This window comes from Cnephaeus nilssonii (genome assembly GCF_951640355.1).
Source record: "Cnephaeus nilssonii genome assembly, chromosome: 3".
NCBI lineage: Eukaryota > Metazoa > Chordata > Mammalia > Chiroptera > Vespertilionidae > Cnephaeus > Cnephaeus nilssonii.
In genome coordinates this window covers 23,989,227-24,009,236 of record NC_137074.1, presented here as the reverse complement: position 1 = coordinate 24,009,236, position 20,010 = coordinate 23,989,227, and the positions used below count along the sequence as shown (strand labels likewise).

The 20,010-nt window shown below is 40.3% G+C and overlaps 1 protein-coding gene across 4 annotated transcripts in view; it reads left to right on the top strand.

The window, feature by feature from the left end:
* IFT80 (intraflagellar transport 80) overlaps positions 1-20,010 on the top strand; it is a 96,332-nt gene that overhangs the window by 1,502 nt on the left and 74,820 nt on the right. For 2 of the 4 annotated variants that reach the window (XM_079766455.1, XM_079766454.1), the window contains exons 2-3: positions 12,670-12,754; positions 16,206-16,425. In XM_079766455.1, the coding sequence (XP_079622581.1) occupies positions 12,716-12,754; positions 16,206-16,425 (259 nt within the window). In that variant the 5' untranslated portion in view covers positions 12,670-12,715. Of the gene's footprint in view, positions 1-12,669; positions 12,755-12,784; positions 12,919-16,205; positions 16,426-20,010 lie in introns of those variants that run through there. The other 2 variants (XM_079766457.1, XM_079766456.1) reach the window with 2 other exon arrangements.

Genomic DNA, 20,010 nt, shown 5'->3' with positions numbered 1-20,010 from the left:
GGCATGTGCCCTTGACCAGAATCAAACCTGGGACCCTCCAGTCCCCAGGGTCACGCTCTATCCACTGAGCCAAACCAGCTAGGGCTATTTATTGTTTTTGTAAGACAAACTACAGACAATAAAGCTGAAGGGGAAAATATTGGATGGTAGGCATACTAGAAGGTATAGATAAGGATTCTCTCTGAGAGCTTCTGAAATCTTTTGGGTTTTCGAAGTTTGTAAAACATTGTGAAACCTGAGTTGGAGGGATATCAATCATGAAAAAGCAAAGACAAGCCCGGCCAGTGTTGCTCAGTGGTTGAGCATCAACCTTTGAACCAGGATGACAAGGTTCAATTCCTGGTCAGGGCACATGCCGGGGTTGTTGACTAGGTCCCCAGTGGGGGGGGCATGCCGGAGGCAACGATCAATGATTCTCTTCATTGATGCTTCTATCTTTCTCTCCCTCTCCCTTCCTCTCTGAAATCAATAAAAATATATTTTTTTAAAAAGCAAAGACTAGACCAAATTGAGTGGTGTATATGGGGGACAGCACAATATGGTAGAAAGATGTAACAGGTAACAGAATACCAAATCCTATAATTTTAGCTACATGCTTGGACAGTTTACTCAGTTTATCAATCTCTCTGAGAGTATTTATTTATAAAACCAATATGTAATACCTATCTCATAGGATTGTTTATGATTGTTCATTCAGCACGCATGCTATAAGCATTTGATATTGTGCTATGAATGTATAATGGGATGTCCATATAGAAGGTTAGATTGAAAGCCATGTCAAGGATTTTACATGTGGTATGAAGGAAGCATCTATTAGAAAAATCTGTGCTAAGAAATGACTTGGTAAAAACAACAACAAAAACAGTATGTGGGATATGTTAAAAGCAAAAGAGACTGCGATTAGGCATGCTTTAGTTAGATTATTACTGTGTAGTCCTCCGTGTGGGAGGTGAGAAGTCTCTATGTAGTAGAATGGAAAAAATCCTGACACATTTTGGAAGAAATAAAATCTGTAGCTTTTTATAGATTTTAATGTACGAAGCTGAGAGTGTAAATCATTAAAGTCAGATACTATTCTTTGTTTGAATCTTTAAATTAGTGATGAAGGGATAGGAAGAAAGATAAATCACAAATAACTCCTAGTTTTACTGCTTTTGATAATTACTGTGAATAATGGTAAGTCTTAATGACTAATAAGAAAGAAATGTAGTCCAGCCAGTGTGGTTCAGTGTTTGAGCGTCAACCTATGAACCAGGAGGCCAAAGTTCGATTCCCAGTCAGGGCACATGCCCAGGAGGCAGCCGATGGATGATTCCCTCTCATCATTGATGTTTCTCTCTCTCTCTCTCTCCCCGTCCCTCTCCCTTCCTTTCTCTGAAATCGATAGAAACATATTTAAAAAATCAAAAAGTAACTGTGGCTTTAGATTTGGTTGAACCTAACCATGCCCCACTCAAAACAAATGTTTTCAAAATGGACTTAAACCAGGTTATATAATGAAGAAAAGACATTCATAACAAATAGCTATTTAAATTTAGAGTGAAAATAGGACACTCAGAATAAGAGATAATTCCAGATGAGATAAGGGTCACAAGAAATAAAGACTGATTGATCCCTGCCAATACTTCGGGTGCTTCTCATGAAATTAACACTTTCTAATCTTTATGGTCCAAAATCATCTAACAACCATTATCTATAATTTCAGGAATACCCAGAAAAGAACCCTTACTTTTTTATTTTAAAAGTAAAATTGTATCCCACAGGGAGAAATAAGTTCAGAAAAAAAGTTGGAATTAGAATTAAAATACACATTTGCAATTTAAGTGCATGTTTTTGTCATTATAATAATATTAGAGTCCCAGTCCACGAATTCATGCATGGGTGGTGTCTGGCTGGCCCAGCCTGATGGGGGCCCCTTGGACCGGGCCGGTGGTGGGGAGGGGCTGCAGGAGGTTGGCCAACTGGCCCCATCCCTGATCAGGGTACGGGAGTGATCGGAGGCCTGGTTCAGGCTGGTTGGCTGCCGCAGTGTGCCTCATAGCCACCAGTCATTCCAGCTGTTCTGCTGTTCTGGTCACTGGGCTTTTATATACATAGACTAGTGGCCCGGTGCACAAAATTCATGCACGGGGGGGGGGGCGGTGTCCCTCAGCCCAGCCTGCACCCTTTCCAATCTGGGACCCCTCTCGCAAGCCGGAACTGCTGGCTCCTAATCGCTCACCTGCCTGCCTGCCTGATTGCCCCTAACCACTCTGCCTGCTGGCCTGCTTGCTCTCAGCTGGTCCCCTCCCCGCCGACCTGCTCACCCCCATCTGCCCCCCACCCCCACCAGCCTGATCATCCACAACTGCCGACCCCTCTTGGCCCCCAACCGCCTCTACCTCGGCCCTGCCACCATGACTTTGTCCAGAAGAACGTCTGGAAGGTCTCCCAGTCTAATTAGCATATTACCCTTTTATTAGTATAGATAGAGGCCTGGTGCATGAGTGGGGGCTGGCTGGTTTTCCCTGAAGGGTGTCCTGGATCAGGGTGGGGGTTCCCTTGGGAGGTGGGGCGGCCTGGGCAAGGGGCCTGTGGTGGTTTGCATGCCGGCCACACCCCCATTGGGGTGGAGGTCCCCACTGGGGACGGTGCTGGCCTGGGTGAGGGGCTGGGGCAGTTTGCAGGCCAGCCATGCCCCCATGGGGTGACGGTTCCTGTTGGGGGGGCATGGCCAGCCTGGGTGAGGGGTTGAGGGCTGTTTTCAGGCTGGCCACACCCCATTCAGGGTGGGGGTCCCCGCTGGGTTGCCTGGCCAGCCTAGGTGAGGGGCTGATGGCTGTTTACAGGCTGGCCACGCCCCCCAGCGGGGACCCTCACCCCATGGGGGAGTGGCCAGCCTGGGTAAGGGGCTGAGGGCCTTTTGCAGGCTCCTCCCTCAGGGGCCGGCCTGGGCGACAGCGACCCAAGCCTCTCACGCGCCTGGGCTGGCTCCGTGTCCTCTGCTTGCAGGCCCCTACTTTGGCTGCCTGCCTGGGCCGGCTCCGTGTCCTCCGCTTGCAGGCCCCTCCTTCGGTGGCTGGCCCGGGTGGGCGGGAAGCTTGGCTTCCTCCTTCTGCTTGCTCTGGCTGGCTCTGTCAACTTAGTCCCACTAATTTGCATACTCACTCCTGATTGGCTGGTGGGCGTTGCAAAGGTACGGTCAATTTGAATCTTTCTCTTTTATTAGTGTAGATATGTTTTGTTTGCCTTCTAATGTGGTCACAACATTTCATAGGGTGAAATTAATTTGCAAGTAAATGTTTAAAAATTTGTAATTGTAAATATTTGAGTTAATTAGATATTAAGTAATACAATGAATAAATAAACATCAACTTCTGTAAGTTATGTATAAGTAGAGAATACTGTTCAAGATTAATAAATTGGATATAGACACAGGACAGATAGTAATGAATATCCCTCTTACCAACATAAGCCCCCAAATACATTAACCTTATTGAAACTCTCACCTAACTTTATTGAAACACCTATTTTGCAGAAAAAATGAAGTGAGGAAGCGGAACAGTTTTTTGGAAAGGACCATTTTGAAACAGGACTTTGTTTTTATTCCTGTTTGTTGGGTTTATGGAAAGATGTATTAAATGGGCAGTAGCAGTAGAGAATATAGCTCAAGAGAGAAAATTGGATGAGATAGTGTTATAACGATAATTGGAACACTAAAAATAGATTAGTTTTTTAAGGTTGTGAGTAAAGAGGGGATAGTATCAGAAAATGTTCATTCTTAGAATCTAGAAAAAATAAATATTTCTAATAATGTCTCTGGTAGGACTCTAGACACAAAACCCAATACAATTTGTCTTAAGAAAAAAAAATAGCTCTTATAAACTAAAAAAATCAGGTGGGTATAACTGGATTCAGTGTTCAAACAAAGACAGCAGGATTTGGTTTCTTTCTTTGCTCTGCTTTGCATACCATCATCTTGGTCATAGTGGCTTTTGGCAACTCAAGGCTGCCTCCCTGCTATGGTAAGTTAGCTACAGTAACTTCAGCCTCAAATCTCCTAAAATTAGTGACTGGGCACAGCAGAGTTTTTCTTCTCTATCATTTATTTGGATAAAAGTTCTGAGCCACCTGTGAAACAGTGTGCAAAGGGAATGGAGTGCTCTAATTGGTTTAAGTCTGGGTCTCATGCTGACCCCATTCAAGCCACATGAGCTACGAGTGAGGAAGTCAGTGTTTCAAGGAGAAAGTCTTTGTAGCTAGAATAAGAGTGAATATATGCATGGTGACAAAAACACCAATTTACACTACAAATAGGTAACCATTATTAAGTTTTTACTATGTTTCAGCACTCTACTGGACATTTTATTTTATTTTTTAAAATATATTTTTTATTGATTTCAGAGAGGAAGGAAGAGGGAGAGATAGAAACAATGATGAGAGAGACTCATTTATCTGCTGCCTCCTGCATGCCCCCTACTGGGGATAGAGCCCACAACTTGTGCATGTGTCCTGACCAGGAATTGAACCCTGACCTCCTGGTTCATAGGTCGATGCTCAACCACTGAGCCATGCCTGCTGGGGCTCTACTGGACATTTTAGGTACTTATCTCATTCATTATAATCATCCCGTGAAGTAGGTATTATTAGCCCCATTTTAAATAAGGAAAAATAATGTACAGAAAGTGGAAGATCACTAGGAGGGGGGTTCACCTTAAGAAGGGGTCAAGTGTAGGAGAGACTGCAAAGAGAATGAGAATGGTGAGCTTATGAAAAAATAACATTTATTAGGTTCTTAAAAAATGCAGAAATGTATACAGAAGAAAATACAATTGGGTCATAATCCTATCACTCAGTTAATTATAATAAATATATGAATGTTACCTATATAATAAAGAGGTAATATGCAAATTGACCATCACTCCAGCACACAAGATGGCCGCCCCCAGGTGGTCAAAGATGGCCACCACAAGATGGCCAGCAGGGGAGGGCAGTTGGGGGCAACCAGGCCTGAAGGGGAGGGCAGTTGGGGGGGTACCAGGCCTGAAGGGTAGGGCATTTGGGGGTGACCAGGCCAGCAGGGGAGGGCAGTTAGGGTCAATTGGGCCGGCAGGGTAGCAGTTAGGTGTCGATCAGGCTGGCAGGGGAGTGGTTAGGGGGTGATCAGGCTGGCAGGCAGGAGCAGTTAGGGGCATTCAGGCAGGCATGCGAGCAGTTAGGAGCCTGCAGTCCTGGATTGTGAGAGGGATGTCCGACTACCCGTTTAGGCCTAATCCCGGGATCGGGCCTAAATGGGCAGTCGGACATCCCTCGAGGGGTCCCAGATTGGAGCGGGTGCAGGCTGGGCTGAGGGGCAACCCCCCCTGCACGAATTTCGTGTACTGGGCCTCTAGTAGATAAATAAAATACTATGAACATAGTAAAAACTTCAAACAGTACAGAAACATATAAAATGAGAATTAAAAGCTTCCATTCTCATCCCAGTGCCCCTACCCTCACAAAGGTCTCCATTAAATGTCTTGTATATATCTTCCCAGAAAAATATTTCAGTATCCAATAGCTTATATATGCCTTTTTATTTATACAAAGGGGATTGAATTACATAATATTGCTGTATATAGTTTGTCATTTAACATATTATAGACATCATTCTATATTAGTATATACAGATTCATCTCATGTTTTAAATAGTTGCATAGCACTCTTGCGTATCAGTTGAGTGTGATTCTTTTATGCTAGTTGATGAATTAAAAGGATGAATAAAAGATGTCTACTTATTTCAAAATTTATGGATCACATGGTTTATTGGCTAGAATAATAGTAAACACCGTGCATTTATTAGGACACCCTATGAAAGGGTTATAAATATAGCCAATAAACATAATATTAAAGTATGGTGGCAAGATCTAGCTATAATGATAACTAGAATTGCAAGGAAATGTAAATTTCACAGCATATACCTACACTTTAGCAAATGCATATGGGAATTGGAGTGGGGTGGGAGTTAGAGGTCTTTTGTAATTGAACTATACTGCCATTTGAAAACCTGTTTCTTTTACTTGCTGTGTCTTTGAATCTGTCCCTGGAAATGACGAGCCTGTCATACAAGAGAGATCTTGTATAGTTCTATGATAGGACCAATCTGAATAAAAGATCTGACTCTCTCCCTCCTTCCTCTTGTGGGGAGGAGACACAGGAGCCTGCTCAGAGCTATCCGTGTAGAAGACTGTTGATGTAAATTGCACTTTTAAACATGGGACCTTGGGTAGTTAAAAGCAAACCATTAATTTCAACTATTAACATCAATAGTTGTTAGCCAAGGATTAGCCAATACGCAGGTGAACTAAAAAAGAAATTGATATTAATGTGCTTATGATCTAGTTCTTGCATTTCTTATCTATCCTTCACATTCTTGTTCACCACTGAGGCTTTTCTGCTACTTATTGATAGGTACATTCTTGTTGACAAATCTTGCCTTCCCTCTTATCTGACTGAAATTTTTCTGCTTTTGTTAGTGCTTCTATCTCTGTTTTATTTCTTAAATGTAATTGTTCTTTTTTCTTTTTTTGTAGACCATTTTAAGCATTTTTAAGTGTATAGTTCAGTGGCATTAAGTATATTCATATTGTGCTACTATCACTTCCATCCATCCACAGAACTCTTTTCCTCTTGCAGAACTGAAACTCTATCCATTAAATAGTAACTCCCAATCCTCCTTCCCCCAAGCCCCTGGCAACCATCATTTTACTTACTATCTGTATGAATTTGACTACCTAGATACTTCATACAAGTGGAACCATACAGTATCTGTGCTTTCATGATTGACTTATTTCAATTAGCATAATGTTAAGTTTAATTCTTAGCATTAATGCTTAATTCTCTTTTCTTATTTCTAACTCTGTTCCACATTATAAACACAGTAGACGCCTGGGGCATGAAATTCATGCACTTGTGGGCGGGGGGGGGGGGGTTCCCTCAACCCAGCCTGCACCCTCTTGCAGTCCGGGACCCCTTGGGGGATGTCTCCCTGCTGACTTAGGCCCCAGGGGGATTGGGCCTAAGCCGGCAGTCGGACATCCCTTTCGCAGTCTGGGGCTCTTGCAGTCCGGGACCTCTCAGTCCTTACCGCCTGCCTGCAACGGAGGTGGGAGAGGCTCCCGCCACTGCCACTGCGCTCACCAGCCATGAGCCTGGCTTCTGGCTGAGCTGCGCTCCCCCTGTGGGAACTCACTGACCACCAGGGGGAAGCTCACCAGAGGGCAGCTCCTACATTGAGCGTCTGCCCCCTGGTGGTCAATGTGAATCATAGGGACCGGTTGTTCCACCGTTAGGTCAATTTGCATATTAGAGTTTTATTATATAGAATATATACATAACACGAGCTCTAATAGGGCTCTCCAGTGAAAGATTTGATGTTGTAGTTTTGAGTGAATGGTGGACACTCAGGCAAAATTTCTGTTTTGGTCTGGAAACAGAATTTCTTCTTCTCTGGGAAATCTAGGTCTTTGCTCTACATTAGCACTGTGTACTAAGAGATCAGTTCCAGGAAGAAGGCTACAATATAATTTGATTAGCCACCTTCCCTTAAGAGACCACTGAGACTATTCCATCAGACCTTGCACCCGTGTTTACTTAAGTCTTCACATTTAAGACTCTTAATTCCCTGCATTAGTTCATTGGTAGGTGTAGCTATTGATGACAGTAACTTAAACATGATAACATTTTATTCTCTATCACTTAAAATTCTGAATAGGTGGTAGAGGACTGCTAAGAGTCTTGGTTCCTTCTGTCTTGTTACTGTGTTACACAAGGCTTTGATGGTATGGCATGGAGAGTGTTACTCTTATTTTGTAAGTTTTTATTTGACAATTATGCTGTGATTTATATAACTTTTATAAGAGGTAATAAAATGGCTTCCTTAAAAAATAAATGAGTTACCTCTGTGGTCCGATTACTTTTGGGCTGTGTTAACTACCCCCACAGAATGTAATCCCAGGTTGGGCCACTAGGTTGATGATGTTGTAATATTCCCATGTGGGTTTCACAACTGTTAATGCCACATCCAGTTTTGAGGGCAGCTGGAGAAATAGTCTTTGTCCTAGGTGGTCAGATGTGTAGCAAAAATTCAGATTCTTTGTCCTAGGTGGTCAGATGTGTAGCAAAAATTCAGATTCTTTGTCCTAGGTGGTCAGATGTGTAGTAAAAATTCAGATTCTTTGTCCTAGGTAGTCAGATGTGTAGCAAAAATTCAGATTCTTCTACCACGTAAGTAGGGATGAATAAATATTGGAGAATAGTCAGCTGTTTTGACCATTTCCCACTATCTGTCCCAAACTCTTAGCCCTTTCCAATGTAAATCCTACCACTCTACCTTTTGGAACTCACAGTGTGTTATTGGCCAAAAAGTCTTTACTCTGGAATGATTTATTTCTTTACTTTCACAGTCTAACTTAAATCTGGTTCTTTCCTAAGGAAACTGCTTTCCCCTTGGCCCTCTCAAGTGGAGGCTGTTTTGCCTTCCAGACTCCCATGTGTCAAAGGACCTTGTTTCACATTAGTGTATCTGGACAGTTGATTCTCTTTCCTCTTCCTCTCTAAAATCTCCTACTCTCTTTGAAATAAGTCCTACCAGTCTACCCTGTGTTTCTGCAGTCATCTGCAGATCTATGCTGTGTCTATCTCTACCACTATTCCTCTCATTCTTCTCAGTGACTTAATATCCACAAATCAACCTATCCCATTCCCTGGCCTCTTAATTCATTGACCTCGGCCACCCACTTTTCACCGTCTTAAACCTGTTTCAGCATTACCAATGCCTACATTCTCCCCAAATATGTTTTAAGCATCTTACTGTATTTATGTCTCCATTTGTTTTTCTCTAATTTACTTCATGTAGAATCTTAATGCTGCCCTAGCCAGTTTGGCTCAGGGATAGAGGGTCCTGAGGACCGAAGGGTCCGGGTTCGAGTACCTGGGTTGCAGGCTAAATCCCCAGTTGGGGCACATATGGGAAGCACCAAAGTGTCTCTCACATCGATGTTTCTCTTTTTCTGTCTATTTCCCTCCCTTCCACTCTTTCTAAGAATCAATGGAAAAATATCCTCAGGTGAGGGTTAACAAAACAAAACAAAACAAAAAAATAGAATCTTAATGCAGACAATACTTCAGACTCTACAAGGCCTTCTAGGCCACATTTTCATGTAGCTGGGTAGTCCTATCTTATCATGGCTTTGAACATGATCTCTGCGCTGACAACCCTCAAATTGATATCTCATTGATATTTCCGTGACTCCAGACTTGTATATCTAATATCTCCTTGAATTTTCCATTTGGATGTCTAATAGGCTCCTTAAATTTAACATATCCAAAAAAGAATTTTTTATATCTTCCAACATGTTCCTCCCTCAATCTTCATGTTAGTAAATGGCAACTCTGTTCTACCTATTGAAGCTTCAGTTATTTTTTATTCCTCCTTTTCTTAAACCCAATTCATCAATAAATCCTATGGAATATTATTTTACAATATATTCAGAATGTGACCTCTTCATATCAGTCATACCACTACTGTCTTTCTCATCCAAGCCATATATTTCATCTCTCTTCTAGATTATTGAAATCCTATTTGGCCTCCCTGCTTCCAGTCTTGTTCATCCTTGCTCTGTTTTTTGTTTGTTCGCTTTTAAAATATACTATCCATACTGGCACTTTAAAAAACATAAGTCAGATCATATCTCTTCATTGCTCACAACCCTTCATTCATTCGAAGAAAATCTGAAGCTTTTATTGTGGTTTTTCAAGCCCCTGCGTGATCTGTACCCTCTCTATTTCCCCCCAATTTCCTGCCACTCCCTTCACTCACTCTGTATTAGCCATACTGGCCTTCAGGATCTGACTTAGTCTTAAAGGCATTGCTGGCAGCTGTATTTAGAATTTTAAGGGAGTAAGTGTAGGAGCAGAAAGATCTGTTCTGGGGTTACTGCAATAGTCAAGGCAGGGGCTGACGGTGACTTTGGACTATGCTGGACGTGCTGAGAAGTGGCCAGATTTGGAGTATACAATATTTTGGTTGTTGACTGTCAGGGTTTGCTGAGCACATTTTTGCTTCTTAAGCTCCATGAAATTTGACCCACACTAGACCAAAGACAAGTTATAAATGATTTTTGGTAGCAAAGGCATAGTTGCTCTCATGTGCTCCCTTTACAAAGTTGTGAAATTGATCAAGTTACCTATACTTAAGAAACTTTCTTTTTATTACCCCCCCCTCCACCTCACCCCCAACCCCTCTTCACTCTACTCCCCACTCCCCACTCCCATCCCCAGTACCACTGACTAGTCAGATCCTTGATAACCAATGCCTTTGGGCAGATAAAAAACCTCCTCAGTGCAGCCCTCAGGCAGCTCTGCACTTTCCTGAATTAGTTAAGTGCCAATACTATTTCTTTATTTCTCTATTTAGCTTCATACCAGATTGCACATATCCTTCATACAAATGATCTCAGCTAAATAGGATGTTTGGGGCCCTGGCTGGGTGGCTGGGTTAGTTGGAGCCTCATCCTGTGCACAAAAAGGTTGAGGGTTCAATTCCAGGTCAGGGCGCTTACCTGGCTTTTGGGATCCATCCCATCAGGGCACATATGAGAAGCAACCAATCTGTGTCTTTCTTTCTCTCTCTCTGTCTCTCTTCCCCCTCCACTGCTCCTTCCTTCCTCTCTCTAAAAAAACAAAAACCAAAAACCAATAAAAACATATTCTTGGGTGAAGATTAAAAATAAATAAAAATAAATAGGATGTATGGGGAAGATCTTTCTGAGCAAGGGAGAAACTTCCTAAAGTTAGAATGACACCTTCCTCTTTCTGTATTTCCTTGGCACCTTGTTTCTGAATTGTTGGAGATTCCTTTCTTATAAAAAAATTACTGCTTTTACTATTTAGATGAGATTATGATTGCTTTTGGTGAGACATTATTTCTAATTATTCTGGATTTCATATTTGAGGTACTTTGATCTAGGCTGCATCATGTCTTTGTCAAAGACCTTTCAAATTTCTGGTTGTAATTGTATATTCAGATTTTACATATATATTTTTCTTGTCATTTATGTTATCATTTTCAGAAGCAACAATTATCTGCTTTTATTCTTTTAAAGTCCTTATAAGCTGGGTGAATTTGACTTATTGTGAAAAAGCAGAATTTCATAAGTATGTTTATTCTCCCCCCCTCTCTAATTGGAAGGGGTCTGATGGGAGGGGGGGAAGGAGTTTTGAGAACAATGTTGAAACTCTAAGGACCAAAAGTGAGCCTATGAAGTATGTGGGTAAGAGATTGTGTTCTTTTTCTGGCTGCTGTACATAGTTTCATACTTTTGGTATTGAACAGAAATCTTGCTGAGTGAACTGGAAGAGACAGAGAGGTTTCTTACCCTAGTTGCATATTGGCTGACCATAAAACTTAAGATTTTTTTCTGTGGTTTTAACAACTTTTTCCTCCCAGTCTAACAAATTTATGAGTAGAATAAGTGAAAAAGATGCTTTGAAATACAACTATGTTTAGCACCTTGCTGATCTAAAAACCTTCCTGGATTAGGGGAATGATAAGTTATTTAAGGGAGGCCTACTGAATTCTTATATATACTCAGCACATCCTTAGATGTAGTTAGCAGTAATTTTCTACTTGGTGAAGAGGATTTTGTTCCTTTAATTACACTTTGATTTAATTTATTTATTTTCTCTTTAGGTTAGTGATATTACTCAGAAAGAATCCCATAACTATAAAATGAACTCAGACAATTTAGCATTTTCTTGATTTGTATCTTTTGATGACCTGGTTATTTGGGGGAATGTTACTCTTTTTTTTTTTCTAGATTTTTATTTGTCAATTACACTGTGATTTTCATGTAACTTTTATAAGGGTTTTATTACCTCTGCCTACATAACTCCTTATTTTTCACATTGCTACTATGGCAACCATAAATGTTGGGGTAGTACATCTGCCTCCAATATAATGTAAACCTCAGATTGGACCACTAGGTTGATGATGTCATAATTTTTCCACGTTATTAAAGCTCGGAATTAAAGCCCTTAATATCTTAGCCCTCAATCACATTTTGGGAATTTATTCTAATGTATTCAGCATGACCAACATTGATTTGCCATTGAGGGGTTCCCAGTTTACAGAATCTTTTTAAAAAATATATATTTTTATTGATTTCAGAGAAGAAAGGAGAGGGAAAGAGAAATAGAAACATCAATGATGAGAGAGAATCATTGCGGAGCATATGCCCTTGACCGGAATCGAACCTGGGACCTTTCAGTCCATAGGCCAATGTTCTATCCACAGAGCCAAACTGGCTAGGACCCAGTTTACAGAATCTTTTGATTTGACCTCCGGGTAGCTTTTGGAGATTATTTACCTGACCAGATTTAGTGCTCTGCACTTGTAGGACTGTTTCAGGCAGGGTGTAGGCGGCCTCTGGAGTCCAACCCAAGGCCTCTAATCACCCCTTGGCAGGATTAGCACATTGACTAGTTTTCTTCCTCTTCCTGTCTTTATACCAGCAGGATTGAAGGTGTGTTTCATTGTCCTTGGGGTCCTAAGATGTTTTGCTTGCTTTTATTTTGTGTGTGTGTGTGTGTATACATGTGTTTGTTTTTAATGCAGATTTTATATTTTCCCCCTAATTTTTATTTTTACAGTGAATGCAATCAAGTAGCATTTAAAACTTTGCTGGAAAGTGGAAGCATGAGACTGAAGATATCACTTTTAAAAGAACCAAAGCATATCCTTTTAACACTTGCAGACCTTATTGTGATCATCTTACTAGAGTATCGTTAAGTTTTCTTCTATTTTGTATTCTACTTGGATAATGGGTGTGTGTTTTTTTCATTGCTTTAATGGCAGTTTAACTAAATTGTTTTTGGAATATTTGAGATCATGTGTTGCAGGTAATTCTCCAAAGCAAACTATTTGCTCTAAATCTTACTTTCAAATTCTTATTGACATTTTTCTTACTTTACTTAAGTACTGTACTTAAGTACATAAAAAATAATTTTTGTTTAGTCTAGTAGGATCTTAAAGAGAAGCTTTTTTAAAACAAATAATTTCTTTGCTAGTGTAATGTAGTATATTTTTAAGTGAATTTTGCTTTATTTCTTCACACTTTCTTCATGATAAAGTGGAGAACAAGCTGGAGAAATCTGAGCAGTCAGAGCTTTATTATTTCACTAGAGGCCTGGTGCACAAATTTGTGCATGGGTGGAGTTCCTCTCCCTGGCCGGCGATAGGGGCTGATTGGGGCAGTCTCACCCAGTCCCAATTGGGGCCAATCGGGGCCAGCTGGCTGGGGAGGAGGACCGCCAGAGGTTGGCCAGCCCCAGGAGGTTGGCTGTGGGAGCGCACTGACCACCAGGGGGCAGCTCCTGCGTTAAGCATCTGTCCCCAGGTGGTCAGTGTGCATCAGAGTGACCGGTCGTAATGGTCTCTTAGCCTTTTATATATATAGACTAGTGGCCCGGTGCACAGACTCATGCACATTCAAAGGAAAATAATTAGAAGAAATATTTTAATATTGCTATTTGCCCTTTCTCCCTCAGTGCCTGGGAGCCGGGCGGCGGCCCCGCCCCCCGCCACTGCTGCTGGTCGCCATCTGTGGGGTGATTGTTGGGGCGATCAGGCCCGCTTACACCCATGTTGGCTTGGCACTGCCTGCTCACCTGCTCCATCATCCCTCTGCGATCCTGCTCTCATCGGGGCCCATTGGGGCCGGCAGCGCCTCCACTGCTGCCAGTGCCATGTCGCCAATGCCCGCCATATTCTGCACCACCCCCTGGTGGTCAGCTCACGTCATAGCAGGTGGTCAAACTCCTGGTCTCCCGGTCAAACTCCCAGTTGAACGATTGCCAGAGGGGACAATTTGCATATTAGGCTTTTATTATATAAGATGTAGGAAGATGGAAATTATAACTATTTTCTCAAATGCATGACCTTATATTTTGTCAGCAAGAATTTCTGATTATGTATCAGGAAGATATGATAGGCCACTCCACCTTCATCATTTTTATATATACCAGTGCTTCTAAAAGTATTATCTGCAGACTTTATTACAGGTCTGTAAAGGGATAAGTACAGAAATTGAAAGTAAGAGGTAAACAATTTTTGTAGCAATTTGACATTGGGAAACCATCCAAATATAAGATCATTTTTCTAGTAATTTATTTTTATTTTATCTAACAAAATGTTGATCTGAAACAAATTTGAAATCAAGAAAAATATGTTCCTTCATCGGAGATAGAAAAGCACCGAATTAGACATTTGACTAAATCTTTTGAATTTATAATATCTTGTCTGCTTGTTTTACCTTTTGAGTGAAGGTATAATTCCTCTTATTTGTACTTAAATCAATTTTACTCTTTTTTTCAAAGTGTGCCCTCAGGTGTTCATGCCATATATAATCATACCATCTGCAAGATTCATGCCATTTACAAGATTTCTACTATGTCCATTATCTATTTTTGCCTTTCTTTTCAAGCTGAATAATAGTCTGATAGCAGTCTTTTTAGACTTTTTAATCTGACATTCTTCTCATTTCTCTCATAATTTTAGTTGACCTATTAGTTTGAAGATATGTCACGCACATCTGATGTTTATTTACAGCAATTTACACAGCATAAGCTTAATGTGTGTGTGTGTGTGTGTGTGTGTGTGTGTGTGTGTGTGCATGCACTTTCTCCCTTTCTTGGTTTTACCTAACATTCTCCCTTTCTAAAGGTCTTTACCTAACATCATTTAGGCCAGTGGTGGACAAACCGCAGCTCGCAAGCCACATGAGGCTCTTTGGCCCATTTAGTGTGGCTCTTCCACAAAATACCACGTGCGGATGCGCAGGTACGGTGCGATTGAAACTTCACGGCCCATGCGCAGAAGTCGGTTTTCGGCCTGGGCGAGTCTATTTTGAAGAAGTGGCATTAGAACACTCAAGGGGCTAAAGAGCCGCATGTGGCTCGCGAGCCACGGTTTGCCGACCACTGATTTAGGCTATAGAAATTATATTGTAATAATTTTTTCAGTAATGGTCTAGTGATGATATCCTTTTGTTTAGATTATATTTTGAGTATTCCAGTGCCACTTCATTACCTATTTATCTTAAGACTTTTATAATCTTTGTATAATTTATTTTTGCCTTTTTGGTTATTTGCTTAATCTGTCATATTTTAAAATAGTATGAAAAAATCTTAGAACATCCTGTAATAATTATGGCACATTGTCTCTTTTTCCTTGAAGTTTATTGAATGTTCAGATAAGCCAATAAAAAGCTCTGATGAGAAGAGAAGGAAGTAAAAGGATTATACAATAACAACAAGAGAACAAACAACTCACCCAGGAATGATCTGGTAATATAGAAATCCAGATGTAAACAAGAGAAAGCATCCCTTGTAAACAACAGACTGAAATGCCTTCTCTAAATATGTGATTCTCCCAGGGTAAGCAGCCCATTCTGATGGAGGAAGTGAGGGCTACTGAGCACCTCAAATTATAGAAATCCTCCTGATAAATCAGAGATAAAAAATGGGTTAAAGTAAGAATTTTAGGGTTCATGTCTCATCCAGCACTATTCTCCTTATAGGCACCTTAAATTGTAATTTAACTATTCCCTGAATTTAATGTCAATAAGTTTGGTAAGATTTTTGTTTTCAGCTGTTAAGCTGTATGTTTTTTCCTAAGTAGATTGTTATTATAATGTGTAATTTAAGCAGATATTTTACTGTTAGGTTTCAATCTTCTTTTAACACTTGATTTTTAAAAACTCACCAAAATAATACATGCTTATTCTAACTTAAATGATACAGACATATGTAAATAAAAAAAGACATACTTCCCCTCTTATCCCCCAGTAGTTGAGTGTATATCCTTTCATATCTTCTGAGCTGTTAGATGCTTTGTATATCTTTTAGTCTTATTTATGGAATATTTTATAACACAATTTAAAATTTTTCATTTCGTCAATTCTTTTCCTCTCTCTCGGCATCTGGATTTTTTGTCTTGCTTTTCATTTTTATAACTGTTTTGGTTAGATGTTTATTTTTCTTTAAATAGAAAATATATGAAAGTCATAAAATGAGAACACATTTAGAAGCTTGAAATGTTTGATCCTATTTTATACTTATAATCTGCATCTGAAGATTATTTAAAATGTAAGACTTTTGTGTGTTGTCTTCTTAACATGGTGACACATCAAGAATTAGTAAGCTGTGTGGGCTGGACTAATGCAGAAGAACTGTATTCATGCAGTGATGATCACCAAATAGTGAGGTGGAACTTGTTAACCAGTGAAACAAGTCAAATAGTAAAGCTTCCTGATGATATTTACCCAATAGATCTTCACTGGTTTCCAAAAAGTTTAGGCACCAGGAAACAAACTCAAGCAGAAAGCTTTGTCCTCACAAGTTCTGATGGTAAGTTTTTAATGTTATATGCTCATCTTGGTGTTTAGAAGACATAATATGGTAATAGGACTTATGCTTTGTGTTGTTTTACAAAACTGATGTTTTTGGAACTGCATACCTTCATCCACACATTTTGTCCATTTTCTATATAGTCATTTTGTTTATGTTTAAACTATAAAACTATTGTGATGGAAGAAAGTGAATTCAACTGGTGTGTAGTGGGATTGAATCTGAATGTTTAGCTTTACTTTTTCTGTGCTCTCTTGCTAGTTGTTAAGCTATTACCAATTTTGGTTTCTAATTTCTTCAAATTTAACTTTATGACATAACCATTCTAAAAATATGGACACATTTAGTAAGCTATCTTTATTTTCTAGTACATGTTAATTTCTACTTATAGAGTTGGAGATGTATTAAATTTGACCATAGCTTTATTATTGGTGAGTAAAAAGCATGAATTTCTACTTTTTTAAGAGAATGTTTTAATTAGAAATAATATGAATTGTTTTTGTCTGTATGACACTTTACCTACTCTATCAATTAAGAGTACATTCACCAAAAGTAACAGAAACTTACTTAGCTAACACTTATGCACAGTTGAAGTTTTTTGGTTCACTTAGCTCTAGGGGTAGATCTGTAAGCACAACTGCATCAGGCCCTATTCTCACCAGCTCTTGGATAGGCTTTCCCTACAAGGTGAGCATGATGGCAGTCCACAGCCCAAGTCTCATCCTCCTAGGAAAGACATATTAGCAGAGAGAGAGCTTCCTCAATATCTCATGCAGGCAAGTAGCAGAGAGGGTTCTGGGAGATCATGGATCACTCGCCCATCACTGTGTGAGTCACTTTAGTTAAGGGAACGTGACACTGAGTGAGCACAGCAGGCCTCAGGCCACTGTGGAAAGGCAAACAAAGAAAAGAGGGCTTTTGTAACCAGAACAAGGAAGGGGTTTTATGGCAGACAAGCACATCAGATGCCACAACTTTTACTGACAGAACTTCTGGTGACTTTTTTTGATTAAATGAGATATTGTGTAAAAGTACTTATAGTGCCTGGTGCTTAGAAAATTGATTCTGAGCCACAGCTAGAATTTAGCTAATCTCAGATGATAAAATGAAGCATTGACTTTAAAAAGAAACACCTTTTAATTTTGATTTAATTTCACATTCACAGAAAAGTTGCAAGAATTATACAAGTGACTCTTACATATTCTTTATCTAAATTCACTAATTGTTAACATTTTGTTCCATATTCTTTCTCATTGGTTTTCTCCTCTCTCTCTCTCTGTCCCCCACCACATACACATTTTTTCCAAAACATTTGAGAGTAATTTACAGACATGCCCTGTAACCATAAATACTTCAATGTATTTCCTAAGAATAAGGATTTTCTGTTACCTAACCACAATACATTGATCAAAATCAGGACATTTAACATTAATGCAATACTATTATCTAACCTGCAGTTCATATTAAATTTTTAACAATCGTCCTAATAATGTCTTTTATAGAAAAATTTTTTAGGTTTTATAATTTTATATATATATATATATATATATATATATATATATATATATATATATAAATATAAATCTTTATTGTTCAGATTATTACAGTTGTTCCTCTTTTTCCCCCCCATAGCTCCCCTCCACCCGGTTTCCACTCCACCCTCTGCCCTTACCCCCCCCCCCCACCACTGTCCTCATCCATAGGTGTACGATTTTTGTCCAGTCTCTTCCTGCACCCCCCACACTCCTTTCCCCCCGAGAATTGTCAGTTCACTCCCTTTCTATGCCCCTGATTCTATTATATTCACCAGTTTATTCCGTTCATCAGATTTTTTATTCACTTGATTTTTAGATTCACTTGTTGATAGATATGTATTTGTTGTTTATAATTTTTATCTTTACCTTTTTCTTCTTCTTCCTCTTCTTAAAGAATACCTTTCAGCATTTCATATAATACTGGTTTGGCGGTGATGATCTCCTTTAGCTTTTTCTTATCTGTGAAGCTCATTATCTGACCTTCAATTCTGAATGATAGCTTTGCTGGGTAGAGTAATCTTTGTTGTAGGTTCTTGCTATTCATCACTTTGGATATTTCTTGCCACTCCCTTCTGGCCTGCATAGTTTCTGTTGAGAAATCAGCTGACAATCATATGGGTGCTCCCTTGTAGTTAACTAACTGTTTTTCTCTTGCTGCTTTTAACATTCTCTCTTTGTCTTTTGCTCTTGGCATTTTAATTATGATGTATCTTGGTGTGGTCCTCTTTGGATTTCTTTTGTTTGGGGTTCTCTGTGCTTCCTGGACTTGTAAGTCTATTTCTTTCACCAGGTGGAGGAAGTTTTCTGTCATTATTTCTACAAATAGGTTTTTAGTATCTTGCTCTCTCTCTTCTTCTGGCACCCCCATAATTCAGATGTTGGTACACTTGAAGTTGTCCCAGAGGCTCCTTACGCTATCTTTATATTTTTGGATTCTTTTTTCTTTTTGCTTTTCTGTTTGGGTGTTTTTTGCTTCTTTGTATTTCAAATCTTTGACTTGATTCTTGTGATCCTCTTGTCTGCTGTTGTATCTCTGTATATTATTTTTTATTTCAGTCAGTGTATGCTTAATTTCTAGTTGGTCCTTTTTCATATCCTCGAGGGTCTTGCTAAATTTATCGGCCTTTTCTAGAAAATTCTTGAAAAACCTTATAACCGTGATTTTGAACTCTATATCCAGTCGTTTGCTTTCCTCCATTTCTTTCATTTGTGACCTGTTTCTTTGTCTCCACATTTTGGCTGCTTCCCTGAGTTGATAGAGTAGCTTTGTGTGCTAGATGTCCTATAGAGCCCAGTGGCTCAGCCTCCCCAGGTACCTGAGGTGGACACTCTTGGTGCACCCCTTTGTGGGCTGTGTGCACAGTCTTGTAGTTAAGCCTTGATTGTTGTTGGTATCACTGGGAGGAATTGACCTCCAGGCCAAATGGCTGTGAGGATCAGCTGTGTCTATGATGGGAGGACTTCTGTGCTGGAGACACCCTTATGAGGCAAGACTTGCTTCAGTGGGGATTTGGTGCTCACTGAGTCTGCCCCCTGAGTATGTCCTTATGGATCTGAGGAGTTGTAATCTGGATGGTCCTACTCTGACCCCTGGGTACACTGGCTCTTGGATCTCCAAGGAGGTGCTAATTTAGCCTCTGCCTGAGGCCACCCAGTAGGAGCTATGGAGAGATCTACAGATTCCTCTTCTTCGTTTGGGTTTTGGAGGTGCCCAGATGAGGCCCAGCTGTGAAGCAATGCAAGCTGCTGCTGGGCCTTGGGCCTTCTTTTGGATGTTCTGGGTCTTACTGACTCAGCTGCAGTTTGTTAGGTAAGTTTAGAATTCAAAGGAGCAGGCCATTCATATGCAAAAGCCTCTTCACTCAGCTTGGATGGGGCGGAGTCTCAGGGCGGAGCAAACAGCAATGACTTTGTGGGGCGGGACCTCAGGGCAGAGTAAACAGCAATGGCTTCCCGTCAACCCTGCCCTAAGAGGCCCCCGGGTCTCAGTGTCCCTCGGTAATCGCTACAAGCACCTCTGAGAGAAAGCCGCCCTCGAGTTTTGCCCGCT